This window comes from Erythrolamprus reginae, chromosome 2 (genome assembly GCF_031021105.1).
Source record: "Erythrolamprus reginae isolate rEryReg1 chromosome 2, rEryReg1.hap1, whole genome shotgun sequence".
NCBI lineage: Eukaryota > Metazoa > Chordata > Lepidosauria > Squamata > Dipsadidae > Erythrolamprus > Erythrolamprus reginae.
This window is the reverse complement of record NC_091951.1, coordinates 107,074,238-107,091,283: the sequence shown is the minus strand read 5'-3', so window position 1 is coordinate 107,091,283 and position 17,046 is coordinate 107,074,238. Positions and strand designations below refer to the sequence as shown.

At 39.6% G+C, this 17,046-nt stretch overlaps 1 protein-coding gene across 1 annotated transcript in view; it reads right to left on the bottom strand.

Moving 5' to 3' along the window:
• Window positions 1–17,046, bottom strand: part of GLRA1 (glycine receptor alpha 1) — a 115,526-nt gene that overhangs the window by 64,845 nt on the left and 33,635 nt on the right. Inside the window, exon 4 of the mRNA XM_070736734.1 lies at window positions 9,451–9,581. Within this exon, the coding sequence (XP_070592835.1) occupies window positions 9,451–9,581 (131 nt within the window). The remainder of the gene's footprint in view (window positions 1–9,450; window positions 9,582–17,046) is intronic.

Below are 17,046 nucleotides of genomic sequence, written 5' to 3'. Positions count from 1 at the left end.
AATATGTCTATAGAGATAGACACTTGAAAAATTAACTTCTGAGTCTATTGCTCAAAAATATCTTTCATTATATCCACTGTTTAATTAAATTGGCTTATTTTGTATTTGTAAATTAAGTTTCAGTGTTCTTCTTCAGTTTAATATTTAATTCCTTATAGTTCAAAAGAATTCAAAACAAAATCATTTCCCCCTGTAAGAATTCTTTATAGTTAATTTCATTTCAAATTTATCTGGATCTTTAGTTGGCTTGTCACTTTTTAAAATTAAAATTTTAATCAACCTTTGTGCTCTAAGCTTGCCAGACAGGGCCGCCAATAGGGCGGTACTACTGGGAGTGGTGTACCGGGCCCGGCCATGAGGGCCCCCCGGTTTTGCCCGCCATCGCACATGCGCAGTACCGGCCCTCTCTTGCCGGCTGCCTGCCTCACCAGTGAAAAAGGCGTGCCCTCTGGCCCTCGCGAGGCAGGACTCGAAGCCCCGACGGAGCCTTTGGCAACGCGGTCCTCCAGTCCCAGAGTAAAGCGTGCGGCGAAGGTAGGAGCCCCTTCGGGGTGGCGGTTGCAACTTGCACTTGTGTTAAATTTTGTTTCTTTCCTAAGCAGCCTTCTGTGTAAAAAAATCCATTTGGGAACGACTCGTTCCCAAATGGATTTTTTTACACAGAAGGCTGCTTAGGAAAGAAACAAAATTTAACACAAGCGCAAGTTGTAGGCTTTGCACGCGTGCGCCAGCGTCCCCCAAAAGCCCCCCTGCGCACCCTTTTCCAAGGGCGCGCACGAAGCCACGGCCGCCCCCACCCCCCACGCCTCTAGCCCCCTCGCACCCCCGTGGCTACTCGCCGCTGCCCTCGCCCGCCCGTCCGTTCCGCCTCTCTTCCTGCAGGCATTCTCACAGCAGGGGCCACCGCGCTCTCTCCATCTCCCTGCTAGCATGCCCGGAGCATTCAAAGTAAGAGCGAAGGTTTTTCTTACTTTTAATTTTCCGGGTTGGGCTGGCAGCAGGGGATGGGGAGAGCGCGCGTCAGCCCGGGCGCCCGACATTCCAGGCGCCGTCCCGGTGCGACACCCCAGAGACCCCTGACCCTGGTTTCCTGGATTCCTGGTGGCGGCGACCGAGTCCTGACCAGCGGGCTCCCGACTGAGCCCTTCCGTGGAAACGAAGCGAGTGGGGCGCTCCCCGCCCGGCTGCGCCTCTTGTAACTTGGCCCGGGATGGGTGTGACTCTATGGGCTGCCCTCATTGGGGAAAGGGAGGGGAGGGGAGGGGAAGAGAGGGCCGGGAGGACACAGAAGGGAAGGAAGGAAGGAAAAATAGGGAGAGAAGGAAGGGAAAGACGGAGGGGAAGGAACGGGAAGAGGGAGGAGAAGGAAACAGGAAGAAGAGATAGGTTGGTTGGAATGAAGGAAGAAGGGAAAGAAGGAGAAAGGGGAAGGGAAGGAAGGAAAGGAAAAGAGGGAGGGGGGAAAGGAAGGAAGGAGAGATAGGTTGATTGTAATTGAAAATTACAATTGAAAGTAATTGAAAATTACTTTCGCCAGCCTCCGGAGAACAAGATAGAGAGAAAGTGAGAGAGAGAGAGAGAGAGAGAAATAGGGGGAGAGAAAGAGATAGCAAGAGAAAGAGAACAAGAGAGAGAAAGAGTGTGAGAGAGAAAGCAAAAGAGAGAGAGAGAAAGAAAACAAGAGGGTGAAAGTGAGAAAAAGCGAGAGAGAGAAAGAGGGGGAGAGATAGAGAAAGAGAGAGAAAGAAAAGAGAGAGATGAGAGAGGAAGGAAGAGGGAGAGAGAGGGAGAAAGCAAGATAGAGAAAGAGAGAGAGAAAGAAAGTAAGAGATGAGAGAGGAAGGAAGAGAGAGAGAGGAAGAAAGCAAGATAGAGAAAGAGAGAGAGAGAGAAAGAGAGAGGAAGGAAGAGAGTGAGAGAGAGGAAGAAAGCAAGATAGAGAAAGAAAGAAAGAGATGAGAGAGGAAGGAAGAGAGTGAGAGAAAGAGAAAGAAAGCAAGAGAGAGAAAGAGAAAGAGAAAGAGAAAGAAAGAAAGAGATGAGAGAGGAAGAAAGAGAGAGAGAGAAGAGTGGAAGGAAGAGAGAGAGAAATTATAGAAAAAAGGGGAGAAAAAAAGAAATGAGAAAATGATTGAGGAAGAGAATGACAGAAAAGAGAGAGAAACAGAGAGAGAAGTGATTCTTGATTTAAAGCATATGGTAAAAGCACTTAAATAATAACAGAGAAAAAAACCCAGCCCTCACCTGTTTTTATTAATAGTTTTGCTGGTTGTTTTAGTTTTAATAGTAATGGATTTTGGTTTTTTTAAATTATTATTGACAAAATTGAACGGGTCCAAAGACGGGCTACAAGAATGGTGGAAGGTCTTAAGCATAAAACGTATCAGGAAAGACTTCATGAACTCAATCTGTATAGTCTGGAGGACAGAAGGAAAAGGGGGGACATGATCGAAACATTTAAATATGTTAAAGGGTTAAATAAGGTCCAGGAGAGAAGTGTTTTTAATAGGAAAGTGAACACAAGGACAAGGGGACACAATCTGAAGTTAGTTGGGGGAAAGATCAAAAGCAACCTGAGAAAACATTATTTCACTGAAAGAGTAGTAGATGCTTGGAACAAACTTCCAGCAGACGTGGTTGGTAAATCCACAGTAACTGAATTTAAACATGCCTGGGATAAACATATATCCATCCTAAGATAAAATACAGGAAATAGTATAAGGGCAGACTAGATGGACCATGAGGTCTTTTTCTGCCATCAGTCTTCTATGTTTCTATGTTTCTATTAATTTCTTTTAATAAAAAACAAGGGATTTATTTATTTATTTTTTATTTCTATGCCGCCCAGTCCCAAGTTTTTCCTTATTTCCAGATTGCATTTCTTCTTGGTGAGGTTCCGCCCATTGCTTCTTGTACTACCTTCAGGTGGCATGGAGAATAAATAGATGCCATCTGCTCTGTGGCAGCCCTTTAAGGATTGGGAAACTACTATTATATTCCCCCTCAGTTTTCTATTTATTGAGCTAAATATACTCATTCTCTAAGCCCTTGTTCATAGGATTTAGCCTCTAGGCCAGGGGTGTCAAACTCAATTTCATTGAGGGCCACATCAGGGCTGTGTTTGACCTCAGAGGGCCGGGGGAGGGCTTGCCCAGGGTGTGTGGCCATGGTGGGCATGGCACGGGATTTGGGGGGCAGTAGTAAGAAACTATATGTTAGAAATTTTTAATTTATGTAGACTTGAGGGTAAAATTCCGAAATCTTGGTCAGAATCGCTGACAACTTTAATACACAAATCCGGCACTGACCCACTAAAAATCAAAAATTATAGACCCATATCTTTATTAAATGTAGATTATAAAATATTTATTGCCATTTATGCAGATAGACTTAAAAGAATTATAAATGGAATAATACATCAAGACCAAAATGGATTTCTACCAGGGCGACAAATTAAAAATAACCTTAGAACAGTAATAAACACATTAGAATACTATGAACAACACCCAGATAAGACAGCATCCTTAATGTTCTTAGATGCTCAAAAGGCCTTTGACAACGTTAACTGGACATTTATAAAAATGCAATTAAACAAAATGAGATTTGGCTCAAAATTTGTTAATTTAATAGATACTATATACTCAAAACAAACGACTAAAATAATATTAAATAATAACCAACTACAAGCACTTGATATAAACAAGGGAGTTCGTCAAGGATGTCCTATATCACCATTGTTATTTATTATGACACTTGAAACTTTATTAATTAAAATAAGAGCGGATTCCGAAATAAAAGGTTTAACTATAGGAGACGAAACTTACAAACTCCAAGCTTTTGCAGATGACTTAACGTTTATAATTGAAGAACCGATAACAACTGTTCCTTCTTTATTGCAAACTATTGAACAATACGGAAAGGTAGCAGGTTTAAAGATAAATAAAAGCAAAACTTCTTTCTTAACCAAAAATATGAATAAAATACAAGAAACTAAATTAGAAAATATTTCTGGAATAAAAACCGTAAAGAAAGTAAAATATTTAGGAATAAATTTAACAGCGAAAACAATAACTTTAAAAAATGATAATTACATAAAATTATTATCAGAAATTAAAAAAGATTTAGAAACATGGAATAACCTGAAAATATCATTTTTAGGAAGAATTGCCACAATCAAGATGAATATTCTGCCTAAGGTTTTATTTCTCTTCCAGGTAATTCCAATAAACCCAGGGGGAACTTTCTTTAAAACTTTGACAAACTTAGTTAAAAAATTTATATGGCAAGGGAAAAAAGCAAGGATAAAAATAAACTGTTTGGAAGACATTAAAGAAAGAGGAGGATTTGGTCTTCCAAACTGGAAATTATATTATCAGGCCGCCGCCTTAACATGGATTAAAGATTGGATAACCTTAGAGAATAAAAGAATATTAAATTTAGAAGGACATGATCTTATGCTGGGTTGGCATGCATTTATATGGTATGACAAGGGAAAAAATCACTCATATTTTAAAAGACACACATTAAGGAAGTATTTACTAGAGGTTTGGAAGGACATAAAGAAAAATCACTTCTTAAATGTTCCAGAATGGATAGCCCCCCTAGAAGCAATAACACATCCAAAATCTATAAAAGACACGAAAATATTTTATAGATATAAAGAATTATTAAATGATCAGATGAAGCTAAAGCCTAGGAATAAACTACAAGAAGAAGGGATAATAATAGATTGGTGGCATTATGCCCAGATTCGATCCAGATACCAGAAGGATATAACTCTTTACACTTTTAATAAAAGTAAGAATTTGCTAAGTCATTTAATTATTAATAATTCAGTAAAAATGATAGGGAAAATATATAAATTTCTTATCGCTCACAAAAATATAGAGTTGACTCTAAAAGATACCATGATAAGATGGTGCAGAAATATAGGTAAGGAAATAGATATAGATACTTGGGAAAAAGTCTGGATTAATAATTGGAAAATGACCAAGTCAGTTTCATTAAAAGAAAACCAAATTAAAATGTTTTATAGATGGCACCTTCCACCAAACAGGATAGCTAAAATGTTTCCTAAAACATCCCCACTGTGTTGGAAATGCAAGAAGGATATAGGAACTTATTACCATCAATGGTGGACATGTAGCAAAGCTAAAACTTATTGGAAGATGATTGAGAAGATATTAAAAGAAATATTAAAATATGACATAGATAACACCCCGGAATTTTACTTATTAGGAATTACTAATCAGACTTATAAGAAGGAAACTCTTTACTTAATCATACACATATTAACTGCGGCTAGAATAATATATGCGCAAAACTGGAAGGGGGAGGAAATCCCCAAGAAAGAAGAAGTTATAGCTAAAATATTAGATTGCGCCGAAATGGATATGATGACAAGACGATTAAACGATCAAGAAGATACAAAATTTTATGAAACATGGAACAACATATATAAATGGTTAGATAAGAAAAAATAAGAGATAGATCTGTTTTTATTTAGGTAATAACAATATTAGATGTATTTGTTGATGATTTTCATATAGTAGTTTATTCATAAGCGATATATTAAAATTTTTGTTTTATGTATGTTTAGTAATCGAGATTTGTTTGAATGTTTGATTAGATGAATATATTACACATAAATAACATATTAAGCATTTTTACTTATACCGTACTAATATTGCATTTAAGATTTGAAAATTTTTTACTAGACTTTTTAACATTTAACAAATGTTTGATTATGTATTCTTTTTTCTATTTGAATGTATACTTTCAAAAGAAGCGGGGAAATACATCCCCATTTTATGTTTAATGTTTGTACGTCTGTATGTCTGTTTTATGAAAAATAATAAAAAAATTGTAAAAAAAAAAAAAAAAAAAAAAGGACAAGGGGACACAATCTGAAGTTAGTTGGGGGAAAGATCAAAAGCAACCTGAGAAAACATTATTTCACTGAAAGAGTAGTAGATGCTTGGAACAAACTTCCAGCAGACGTGGTTGGTAAATCCACAGTAACTGAATTTAAACATGCCTGGGATAAACATATATCCATCCTAAGATAAAATACAGGAAATAGTATAAGGGCAGACTAGATGGACCATGAGGTCTTTTTCTGCCATCAGTCTTCTATGTTTCTATGTTTCTATTAATTTCTTTTAATAAAAAACAAGGGATTTATTTATTTATTTTTTATTTCTATGCCGCCCAGTCCCAAGTTTTTCCTTATTTCCAGATTGCATTTCTTCTTGGTGAGGTTCCGCCCATTGCTTCTTGTACTACCTTCAGGTGGCATGGAGAATAAATAGATGCCATCTGCTCTGTGGCAGCCCTTTAAGGATTGGGAAACTACTATTATATTCCCCCTCAGTTTTCTATTTATTGAGCTAAATATACTCATTCTCTAAGCCCTTGTTCATAGGATTTAGCCTCTAGGCCAGGGGTGTCAAACTCAATTTCATTGAGGGCCACATCAGGGCTGTGTTTGACCTCAGAGGGCCGGGGGAGGGCTTGCCCAGGGTGTGTGGCCATGGTGGGCATGGCACGGGATTTGGGGGGCAGTAGTTTTAAAATGGCCGGGGGGGGCCAGACACTTAGGCTGTATGGGGCCCCAAAATTCCTGATGGTGGCCCTGTTGCCAGAGGCTGGTGTCTTGCAATCTCCTCATGAGAAGAAACTGTCTGGAGCACTTATGGGCAATATCAATTCCTCTCTTTGTCCAGAAATGAATGATTGAAAACTTGGTCCACTCAAACAGTGAACCTGTTTTCAGCCAACTATTTCTTCTCCAGAAGAGAAAAAGGTTTGAAATAAACTATTTATTTAAGATGTAAATACTTTATATTTATGGAATGCCAGTAGAAATTAAATCAATTTATGTTAATGTGCAAATAAAGAAATGGAACTCTCAACTTCAGGCTAACCCCAAGACATTTGTTATATGAAAGTCTATAGTTAAATGAATAAAATTGATAGTAGAATTAGCAAGATATAGTTTTGGACAAAGGGAAATTTTTAATTGATTATTTTTTGGTGGGGTTGGGTTTACTGCGATCACACTCAGCCTATCCCTAGGGCAGTGATGGTGAACCTTTTTTCCCTTGGGTGCCAAAAGAGCATGCGTGTGTGCTATCACATATACACGAGTGCCCACACCCATAATCCAATGCCTGGGGAGGGTGAAAACAGCTTCCCCCACCCCCCAAAGGCCCTCTGGAGGCCAGAAATGGCCTGTTTCCCAACTTCTGGTGGGCCCAGTAGCTTTGTGTTTCACCCTCTCCAGGCTCCAAAGGCTTTCCTGGAGCCAGGGGAGGATACAAATGCCCTCCCCATCCCCCCCGGAGGCTCTCTGGAAACCAAAAATGCCATCTCAGAGCCTCTGTGTGAGCCAAAAATCAGCTGGCCAGCACACACATACACGTTGGAACTGAGCCAGGGCAATGACTCACGTGCCAGCAGATATGGCCCCATGTGATACCTGTGGCATCTGTGCCATAGGTTCGCCATCACTGCTCCAGGGTGTTTCTATAAACTGATTAAACTTCAGTTATGTTGGATTATATATTCTGTTCTGTAAGTTAGTGAATCCACCTTTAATATATTGAAACGTAAGGAATTAGTTAACAGTAAAAGACAAAAAGCCGATATTCAGAATTAGTAACATCTTGGCAATTGCTTTCAAAGCACCTTCTTTTGAAGACAGAATGTAATCCTACATATACTCTTCGGTTGTAATTTTGCATGTATTTTTCTGGAGATGACATTGAATGTAATGTAATGGAACATATTTGCTGGAGGATTTTGTTCAATTTACGTTTTAAAGCAATCAAGAACCATCTCATGTTCACTTTCCATAAAAATGCATGGATTTGAATATATTTATCCCATGGATGGCCACTTTGTATCCAGTGATTTAAAGGCAATAGGACAGTTCTGATTATGACTCATGATACAAGAGATAGAGGACGTTGTTTAGCCCCTTTTAGTTTACCAACTATTTTTCAAACCACTTGATTTATATTCAGCTTTTCTGTTTTCTATTTGTACATTTCTCCAGTACACTGGCTAAAATTCTCTGAGCTGCAGTCCAGTAGTTTTGGAATGGGCCATGTAAGAAAAGGTGGTCAGGAGACATTTGTTAAACAGAGAATAACATAATCATTTCTTTCATTAATTAAACATGCTTTTTCCTGGAAGCAACTGTGACCCCCCCCAAAATAGATTTTCTTCTTTTTATGGTTACAGTTTTTTACAAACAAAGAAACGTTCATAAGTGCACCAGAGTGCCTTCCATCCCCTGTCCTAATGTTTCTCTTTTACTAGTATCATGCACATAATAATAATAATAATAATAATAATAATAATAATAATAATAATAATAATAATTTATTAGATTTGTATGCCGCCCCTCTCCGAAGACTCGGGGCGGCTCACAACACGATAAAAACAGTATTATACAGGCACAAATCTAATATTTTTTTAAAAACTAAAAACCCTACCATAATTAAAAACCAAACAACACATACATACCAAACATAAATTATAATAAGCCTGGGGGAAAGGTGTCTCAAATCCCCCATGCCTGGCGGTATAGGTGGGTCTTAAGTAGTTTACAGAAGACAAGGAGGGTGGGAGCAATTCTAATCTCCGGGGGGAGTTGATTCCAGAGGGCCGGGGCCGCCACAGAGAAGGCTCTTCCCCTGGGGCCCGCCAGACGACATTGTTTTGTCGACGGGACCCGGAGAAGGCCAACTCTTTGGGATCTTATCGGCCGCTGGGATTCGTGTGGTAGCAGGCGGTTCTGGAGGTATTCTGGTCCAATGCCATGTAGGGCTTTAAAGGTTATGACCAACACTTTGAATTGTGACCGGAAACTGATCGGCAGCCAATATATTATTATATATTTGTATATCACCAATATGTACTTGACAAAACAAATAAATAAATAAAATGCAAGGATCTTTTGGCAGCCTACTTTACAAGTGGGGACCCCCATTTTAAGTGCTATTTTTCTCCTTGCCTCACCTTTCTTGGCAAAGAGGAAGCTCGGGTAAAATTTCTGTTTAAAATTTATTTATTTATTTTATTTATTATTTAGTTTTGTATGCCGCCCCTCTCCGCGAACGAAATGTTGGTTGTCTACTATTGCAAATCAATGATCGTGTTTTTATTGCAGGCAAGTGTTTGGACTTTCCAGGCAGTATTCCCGGGTTTAAATTATCCCAGTCTCCTGCTTCTATCTTTCAGCTACTGCTGTCCATCTAGTCTGCATCATCCCATGCATGCACTGAAAGGAGGAATGAGAATAAAACACAAAGTTGTTACTTGGCAGGAAATGTAGTATAATGTTAAGGTCTGACACAAAGCAGCTAATCTTAAGAAACTTTTGAATCATGCTCTAGTCCAAATAAAAGGGAATGCAATTGAGGGGGGGAGGAGGCTGCATACCTTTAAAATTAGGCCTGATTCTGGCATCGTATCCTGACGTCCTTCCCATCAATTTATCCAGGAAATCTGAAGGGGACATAAGTTTAGGAGCGGATCGAGCTGCTGCCCCAGTTTCTTTGGAAGCGGCGAGGCTGAGCCAAAAAGAAGAGAGCAAGCAAAGATTGAATTAGTAGCCCATCTACTCTTCTCAGACTTATACATTTTGTCCTATGCTGTAGGAATTGAAGCTAGCATTCTTTGTAGCCAATACAAGGCCTTTTACAAGTCCTTATGGATATCTTTGTCAATTGCTAATGATGTCCTGCAAATAATTATTTGTTTAGTGCAAACATTCCTGAATGTAGGTTGCTACGTAGGATTGAGCAAGGGAAAGCCTTTCACCAAATCAGAGATGTTAATTTTGGATTCTTACTTTAGTGAGGAAACATCAAGATTGCCCTTGTTCTGTTATGGAGCATCTATTATCTTTTCTTTATAACAGCCCCATAATCCCTTGTGGGATGGATTCTGGGCAACTGAATGGAGGTGAGTGTTTACTAGCTTCCTGTCGCCAATGCAGTTTTGTTCAGCAGATATAATAATACTAATAATAATAATGTATTAGATTTGTATGCCACCCCTCTCAGAAGAATTGAAGGCCTCTGCCTCTGTCCAATCATATTAAAAGCAACACAACAAAGGCATTTAGTTTTCCAATTGATTTGCATGTAGAAAAGCTTGAATTGTAGAGTTTTAAAAAATGCTAGGGTGAAGTGCCCCCTTTTGCCTTTCTGCACCTAGATGCTCTGGGAGGCAACCTTGTGCCAGGTGTATGGGAGGCAGCGTGAGGGAGTCACCACAGCAAAGTGGTTTATTCCCTCTCCAAGCGCCCAAAGAAAGGGAAACACTCAGTTCACTCTGGGCTACGCAGAGCAAAGGAAGAGTTTCTTTTCTCTGGGTGCTGGCAGAGGTTTATTCCCCCTCCAAGCAGCCAGAGAAAGGAAAATGCTTTGTTCACTCTGGACTGCCAAAGCCTCTTTAAGCACCTCCAAAAGGCTCCTCTGGCAGCCCAGAAAAGCCTGAGAATGGCAGGAAACTGGCTGGGCTCTCAAATTTTCTGGGAATTTTTTCTGGGCTCAGGTTCTTAAGTAGAAAATGGTTCCTAAGAAGAGGCAAAAAAATGTTGAACACCCGGTTCTTATCTAGAAAAGTTCTTAAGTAGAGGCGTTCTTAAGTAGAGGTACCACTGTATATTCATAATTTGGCAGCAACTTTCCTTATAACTTTTCATACTATATGTGACTCAGTAGTGGGTCTCACTTATTATTTTTTTTGGTAATCTGTGTCACCTTGCATAATTCGTGTAGACTTTGTAGGTCTCATCTATATCTCTCATCATGTCCTGTTTGCTAATTTGCATCATTTACTTTTTCTTCTTTCTCTTCTTGAATGTTTTGGAATCTTAGGTGGTAGGAAACCCTCTCGACCTCTAAGAATATTTTGGACTCTTCAAGCCCTTTGTTAACTGTTGTTAATTTCTGCTCTACTTTCTTACTTGTCTGTTCCATTTTTGTTTCCACTATTTCTATTTTATGTTCATTTTCTATTCTTTTGAATGTTTTTAATTTTATCATTTATATTTTTATAACTCCTTTCATTTCTCCCATCTCTATTTTAATTTCTACATGATCAATTTTGGTCTCTGTGGTTATTTGTTATAGTTTCCTGTGTGTTATTTATGGATTCTTATGTCTTTGCTATAGTTTCTTGCATGGTCTGCATATTGATCATTGAACTTGTTTTCTCAGTCCCAACATTGTCTCAATTGATCTTTGTCCATGGGTGGTAGGTGAAGTTACAGCTGGGTTTAATGTTGTTTTCTTCCCTATTTTTGTTATTACATTTATACTTGTCATTTTTAAACTTTGTACAACTTTATCTCAAGTATTACTCATATATCAAATTTTTATATGTTATAATATCTCATACCCCTTTTACCTTACTGCTACACACATTTATTTTTATCAGTCATTCTACTTTATTATTTCTAACACTTAACTTGTCTTACTGGTGGTATATGACATCATGTAGTATAATATTTTTCTATGACTTTAATTAATTTCTTATGACTAAATTGGTAAAATAATTTTTCTGTAACAAACTAATTCTATAACAATTACAATAATATTTGGAAAGATATATAATATATTTGAAACAGCACATAGAAGTAAAAAGAAAAGATCTAAGAAAACATAATACTTATCAGTTTTTTTCTTAGTTAATGTCAATCAGAATCCTATTACTTGCAACAAAAATTTTGCTTAGTCACCTATCAGCAATACTGTCTCTTCCATTATATCTAACAGTTAGTTTAATTTGTCTTTCTTCTAGTCAAACATTCCTTCCTCTTTTGTAATAAAAGTTGTCTTTTAAATCTTTAGATCCAAAGCAAAAAGTCCGATATCAAATTTATCCTCAAGTCCAGTTCTGTAGATTTTTCTTTCTTTCTCTCTAAGCTGTTTGAAATCCATTTTCTTTAATGGCATCTCTTCCATAAGTGTAACACTTTCATTTATTAGTACTTCCATCTTTAGCATTTAGTTCCACTTCTCACCACATTTAAAGTTTAAAGCCACAGAGCTTCTAATTTCCCAATAGAAGAATGCATAAAAAGTTTATAGCAAAAAGAAATCCAAGGTAATTCATCCCACCGCTTTTACTCTGACTTCTCCATTGCTGTTTCTTTTCCTTTGCATTTGTGTGCTGTCAATTCTTATTTCAATTTCAGCTCCAATGTTAGCAAATGCCACTTACTCATCTTTAGAGTTTCAATCTTAGCACACAACTTACTTCTTTGTTGTCATTCTCACGAAGTTTCACTTCGTGAGAATGGTTTTGACAATTTAGTTTATTCTGATGGTAAGGAACATCAATTTGAAAACTTTGCATTTAACCATAGAATTGAAGGACCTTGGAAGTCTTTTATAGCTGGTCTAGAAGACCAACTTCTGCTTCCTGCCATGTGGCTGTCTTTACTCTGGGCCTGTCAAATAAGCATGTTTTCTCCAGATGATTGGGGGGGGGGGCGTTCAGCTGAGTGAATGGGTGTCTACTTCACACTGGCTAACTCTCCAGAATGTTCCCCACAAATTTCCAAATGTTTTTGGGATCTGTCATACCCCAAATGGGCTCCTGACTGCAGAAATTCATGCTGTGGATCTGGAGCCCGTTCCCACAGCATGTACTGCTAAGATAGTCACCACCAGAAGCCATGATGGTGAAGTCTTTCTGATCTTCCTTGACACTAAAATATAGGGATTGAAATGCATCTGACTGATGTAGATTATTAACAAGAAGATCTCTCTCTCTTTCCCTCTTCCTGCCCCCTCTCATGAGAAGACGGAGGATGTCATCATGTGGTTACCTATAGGGACCTCTTTTTCCAGTTGTGTCACACAACAAACTTATTGAGCCATGGTGGCATAATTGCTAAAGTGCAGTATTGGCTAAAGTGCACGCCTCCCACAGCCAGGAGTTTGATCCTAATCAGCTCAAGATTGACTCAGCCTTCTATCCTTCCAAGTTGGTAAAACGAGGACCCAGATTGTTGGGTACAATATGCTGACTTTGTAAACCATTTAGAGAAGACTGTAAAGCACATATGTCTAAATGCTATTGCTATTAGAACCTAATTTTCTAGGTCCCCAAAACATTCAAAAACAAGGAAATTGGGGGGCTGAATGTGATCTGGAATATTCCTTTTATTGTCATCAGAAAATCATCATAATTATGCAGCAGTTTTTGCCATTTGTTTGGTGAAGAGGGAGCTCTTTAAAACATGGGGCAGTTTCCTCACTGGGAGTTTAAGGGGCAAAATAAATTCAGGGATATAGGCTCTTGGTTCCATATTTTCTCACAAACAGGTAGGAAGTTTTGATTCTGTCTGCTGCAGTACCATCCAAGTATCACAGGCCTTGTAATCATCAGAAGACAACAGCAACAACAAAACTATGTGACCTGGCCACTGGAAAGCCACTAAACTAAAATAGCACTAGCACTTAAACTTATATACCACTTCACAGTACTTTACTACTCTGTAAACAATTTACAGAGTCAGCATATTGCCCCCAACAATCTGGGTCTTCATTTTACTGACCTCGGAAGGATGGAAGGCTGAGTCAACATTGAGCCTGGTGATATTTGAACCGCCAAATTCTGCCAGCTGGCAGTCAGCAGAAGTAACCACTGTGCCACCACAAAATGTGGCTCGCTATGCAAACAGAATCCTAGAAAGGGTAGAAGAGAAGCAACTGCAAAGAAGACAACAGACCACATCAAATGTTTATGAACCTAAATGGAAAGCTGTTTGTTTGTTTGTTTGGTAGATAGGTAGAGAGAAATTGGGGTGCATATGTGAAGGGCCTTGTTTATTCTTTCAGGGAAATAAACAACCCTGAAACAAAATATCATCGGAAATAACTTTCAGTTCCTCCTCGGCTTCCATACACATCCCATTCCTAAACTTAGAATAATACTTCTAAGTGTGTAAAACATTTCTGCTATTGAAAACAAACACAATGCACTTGGAGAATACTTTTTAAAAAATAATAAATTAACTATTAACTATTTTGAAAATGTTTACTCGATTTGATGACATTCGGGAACTTTCATATAGTTTTCCAGCCTGAAGGAATGGAAGCCTCTTATTGGAGTAAAGCGATTGTTTATATTCTGAGATTATAGTTATGAGTGATTGAAAAGCACAAATGCCATATGAAACAGATAAGCAAATTCTACCAAGCTCAAATAACACAGGCCAAATATAATACTCAGAAATGTTAAGGAACATCAATCTGAAAGCTTTGCATTTGAGTCCCTTAACATTCATGAGCATTTTAGTTTATCTCTTGGAAATAAAATCATAGAATCATAGGGCTTGAAGGATCTTGGAAGTCTTCTAGACCAATCCTCTGCCCAAGGTAAGGAGACTTCATTGCATATTCCTGAGTCTCCGGAGAAGGGCGGTCTAAAAATCTAAATAATAAATAATAAATAGACAAATGGCTGTCCAATCTTTTCTTTGAAGAACTCCAGTGAAGGACAACCACAACTCTGGGAGGAAAGCTGTTCCATTGATTAATTGCTCTCAGTGTCAGGAAATTTCTCCTTAGTCCCAGCTTGGATCTCTCATTACAATATTTCACCCATTGCTTCTTGTCCTGTCCTCAGGTGCTTTGGAGAATAAGCCAACTCTCTTCTCCCCATGAGTGTCTCTCAAATACTAGAAGACAGACTCCCAATCCTTCTCTTTATTAGGGTAGATATGTTTAGTTCCCTTAACCGCTGATCCTGCAGATTAGCCCTTAGTCCCTCTAACATCTCGTTTCTCTTCTCTGCACTTTTTCTTGGGTCTCAGCATCGTTTTTGTATCATGGAGACCAGAACAATGCATAGTATTCAGAGTGTGGCCTTACCAGTGCAATATAAACTGGTACTATCACTTTTTGTAATCTTGATGCTGTACCTCTGCTTTTTTGGCATGTACCGAACACTGCTGGCTCATAATTAACTGATGGTCCACTAAGGCACCAAGATCCCTCTGGTTTTCAACTAAGCATTTTGAGTTATTCCTCACCTTCTCCTTTGAACTTTTTTTTTCATTCCACCAAAATAATATTCTGAAAGATGAGATTCAAAACCAGACATTATGTGAAATCTTATTTCGGTTGTATTGCTCTTTCACAGAGAGTCTTTCCCCCTCTCGAATGACTCCATTTATTTCTCATTGAAAATCATTTTACCAAGTTTTATTTCTCCAGAGGACTCATGCATTTTCATGGTGACAGAATAACAGTAGCCTTTCAATGGAGTCTGCATTCAATCTTCAAGTCAATGATTCTCTGAGAAGTTAGGTATTTCCAATGACACATAGGTCTATCTTGCTGGCCAGAGTTTTCCTACACATGTCAATCACCCAGAAAATGCAAACACATTGCTTAGAGAAATACATTGGTCAGAAATAAATTACAAATATCACATGTGCACATTGCAATAGGGTATGGAGATAATTTTTGGAGACGGGGAATTGCCAGAGCCAGGCCAATGTTTGGATAAGAGCAGTAATGAGTTGCAAATCCTGTCACTATTGGTTTGTGTATGTGTGTGTGTGTGTGTAGGTGCACACACGTGCGACACTTCTGCACATGCACAGAGGCTTGTGGGATGAGTACGCAGAGCCTGCTGCCCCCACTACCGATTTGTAGAACTCGGCTGTACTGATAGCAACCCACTGCTGGATAGGAGGCAGCTTAGCCCACAAAAGGAATGTGGATGTGGCAAATGTTTCAGAAAGGATCCTCACTAATTTCTTTGGCTGTAAAAGTGACTGGGAGAGAAGGGTAGTTTCAGATTTGCAAATGTCTTTTAATATAACCTTACAATAAAGTAAAGCTAGTGCTTCTGGGTGTGCATCTTATCTGGACTATCTCACAAGGCTGACATAAGTCTTGTAAGACTGGAAGTACATTTTTCTCCCATTGTCTTTTTTATTTTATTTTATTTATTTATTTAGTCCAGTGTTTCCCAACCTTTTTTGAGCCGCGGCACATTATTCATATTTTCAAAATCCTGGGGAACACTGAACGGGGGGGTGGGGGGGGTGGCTAAAGAAATGTTTTGACAAAAAAAAATCTTCCTCCATTTCGCTCTATTTCTCCCTCACTCTTTCCCTCTCTTCCTTCCTTCCCTTCTTTCTCTCTCTCCATCCCTCTTTCTTTCTTCCTCTCTTTTTTGCTCTCTTTCTCTCTCCCTCCTTCCCTCCCTATATGTCTTTCTCTCTCCCTTGCTCTCTCTGCCTCTCTTGCTATCTCTCTTTCATTCTCTCTCTTTCTTTCTCTCTTTCTCTCTCTCTGTCTCTCTTTCTCTGTCTCTTTCTCTCTCTCTTGCTAGCTCTCTTTCTCTCTCTTTCTCTTTCTCTCTCTCTCTGCCTCTCTTGCTATGTCTCTCTTGCTCTGTCTCTCTTTCTCTCTCTTCCTTTCTTCTCTGCGGAGGCCGGTGAAGGTTTTTCTTATTTTAAATGTTCTGGGTGGCAGGGGGATGTGGAGCACCCCCCCCGACGCACCCCCCCCCGACATTCCAAATTCTGCCTCAGCTGTGAGAAGAACGCCTGCCCCGCCTGTCCTGCAGCCCTTTCGCTGACAGCCTGGGACAAAAGCGCTCCGTGAAGGGACTGCAAGAGGGGCCGGGCGGGCATTAGCAGCCGGATGAGGAGGACGAGAAGCCGATGCAGCCACCCCCAATCCCCCCCCTTCCCTGGGTGCCTTCCAAAGGCCCCTGGAAAAAGGCAGGAGGTAGCAACAAGGCGCGAGGACAAGCAGGCAGCTTGGCGGAGGGGAAGCGCTGAGGGGCTCTCCTCCTTCCCCACCCCCCGCGCTTCTCTCCCGCCCTGGCTTTTGCTTTGCCCGCAGATTTCCCCGCAGTTCAAAAGGAGGCAAGAGGTGGCCTGGATGAAATTGCGGGGAAATCATGGGGCGAAGCGAAAGCCAGGGCGGGAGAGAAGCGCGGGGGTGGGGAAGGAGGAGAGCCCCTCAGCGCTTCCCCTCCGCCAAGCTGCCTGCT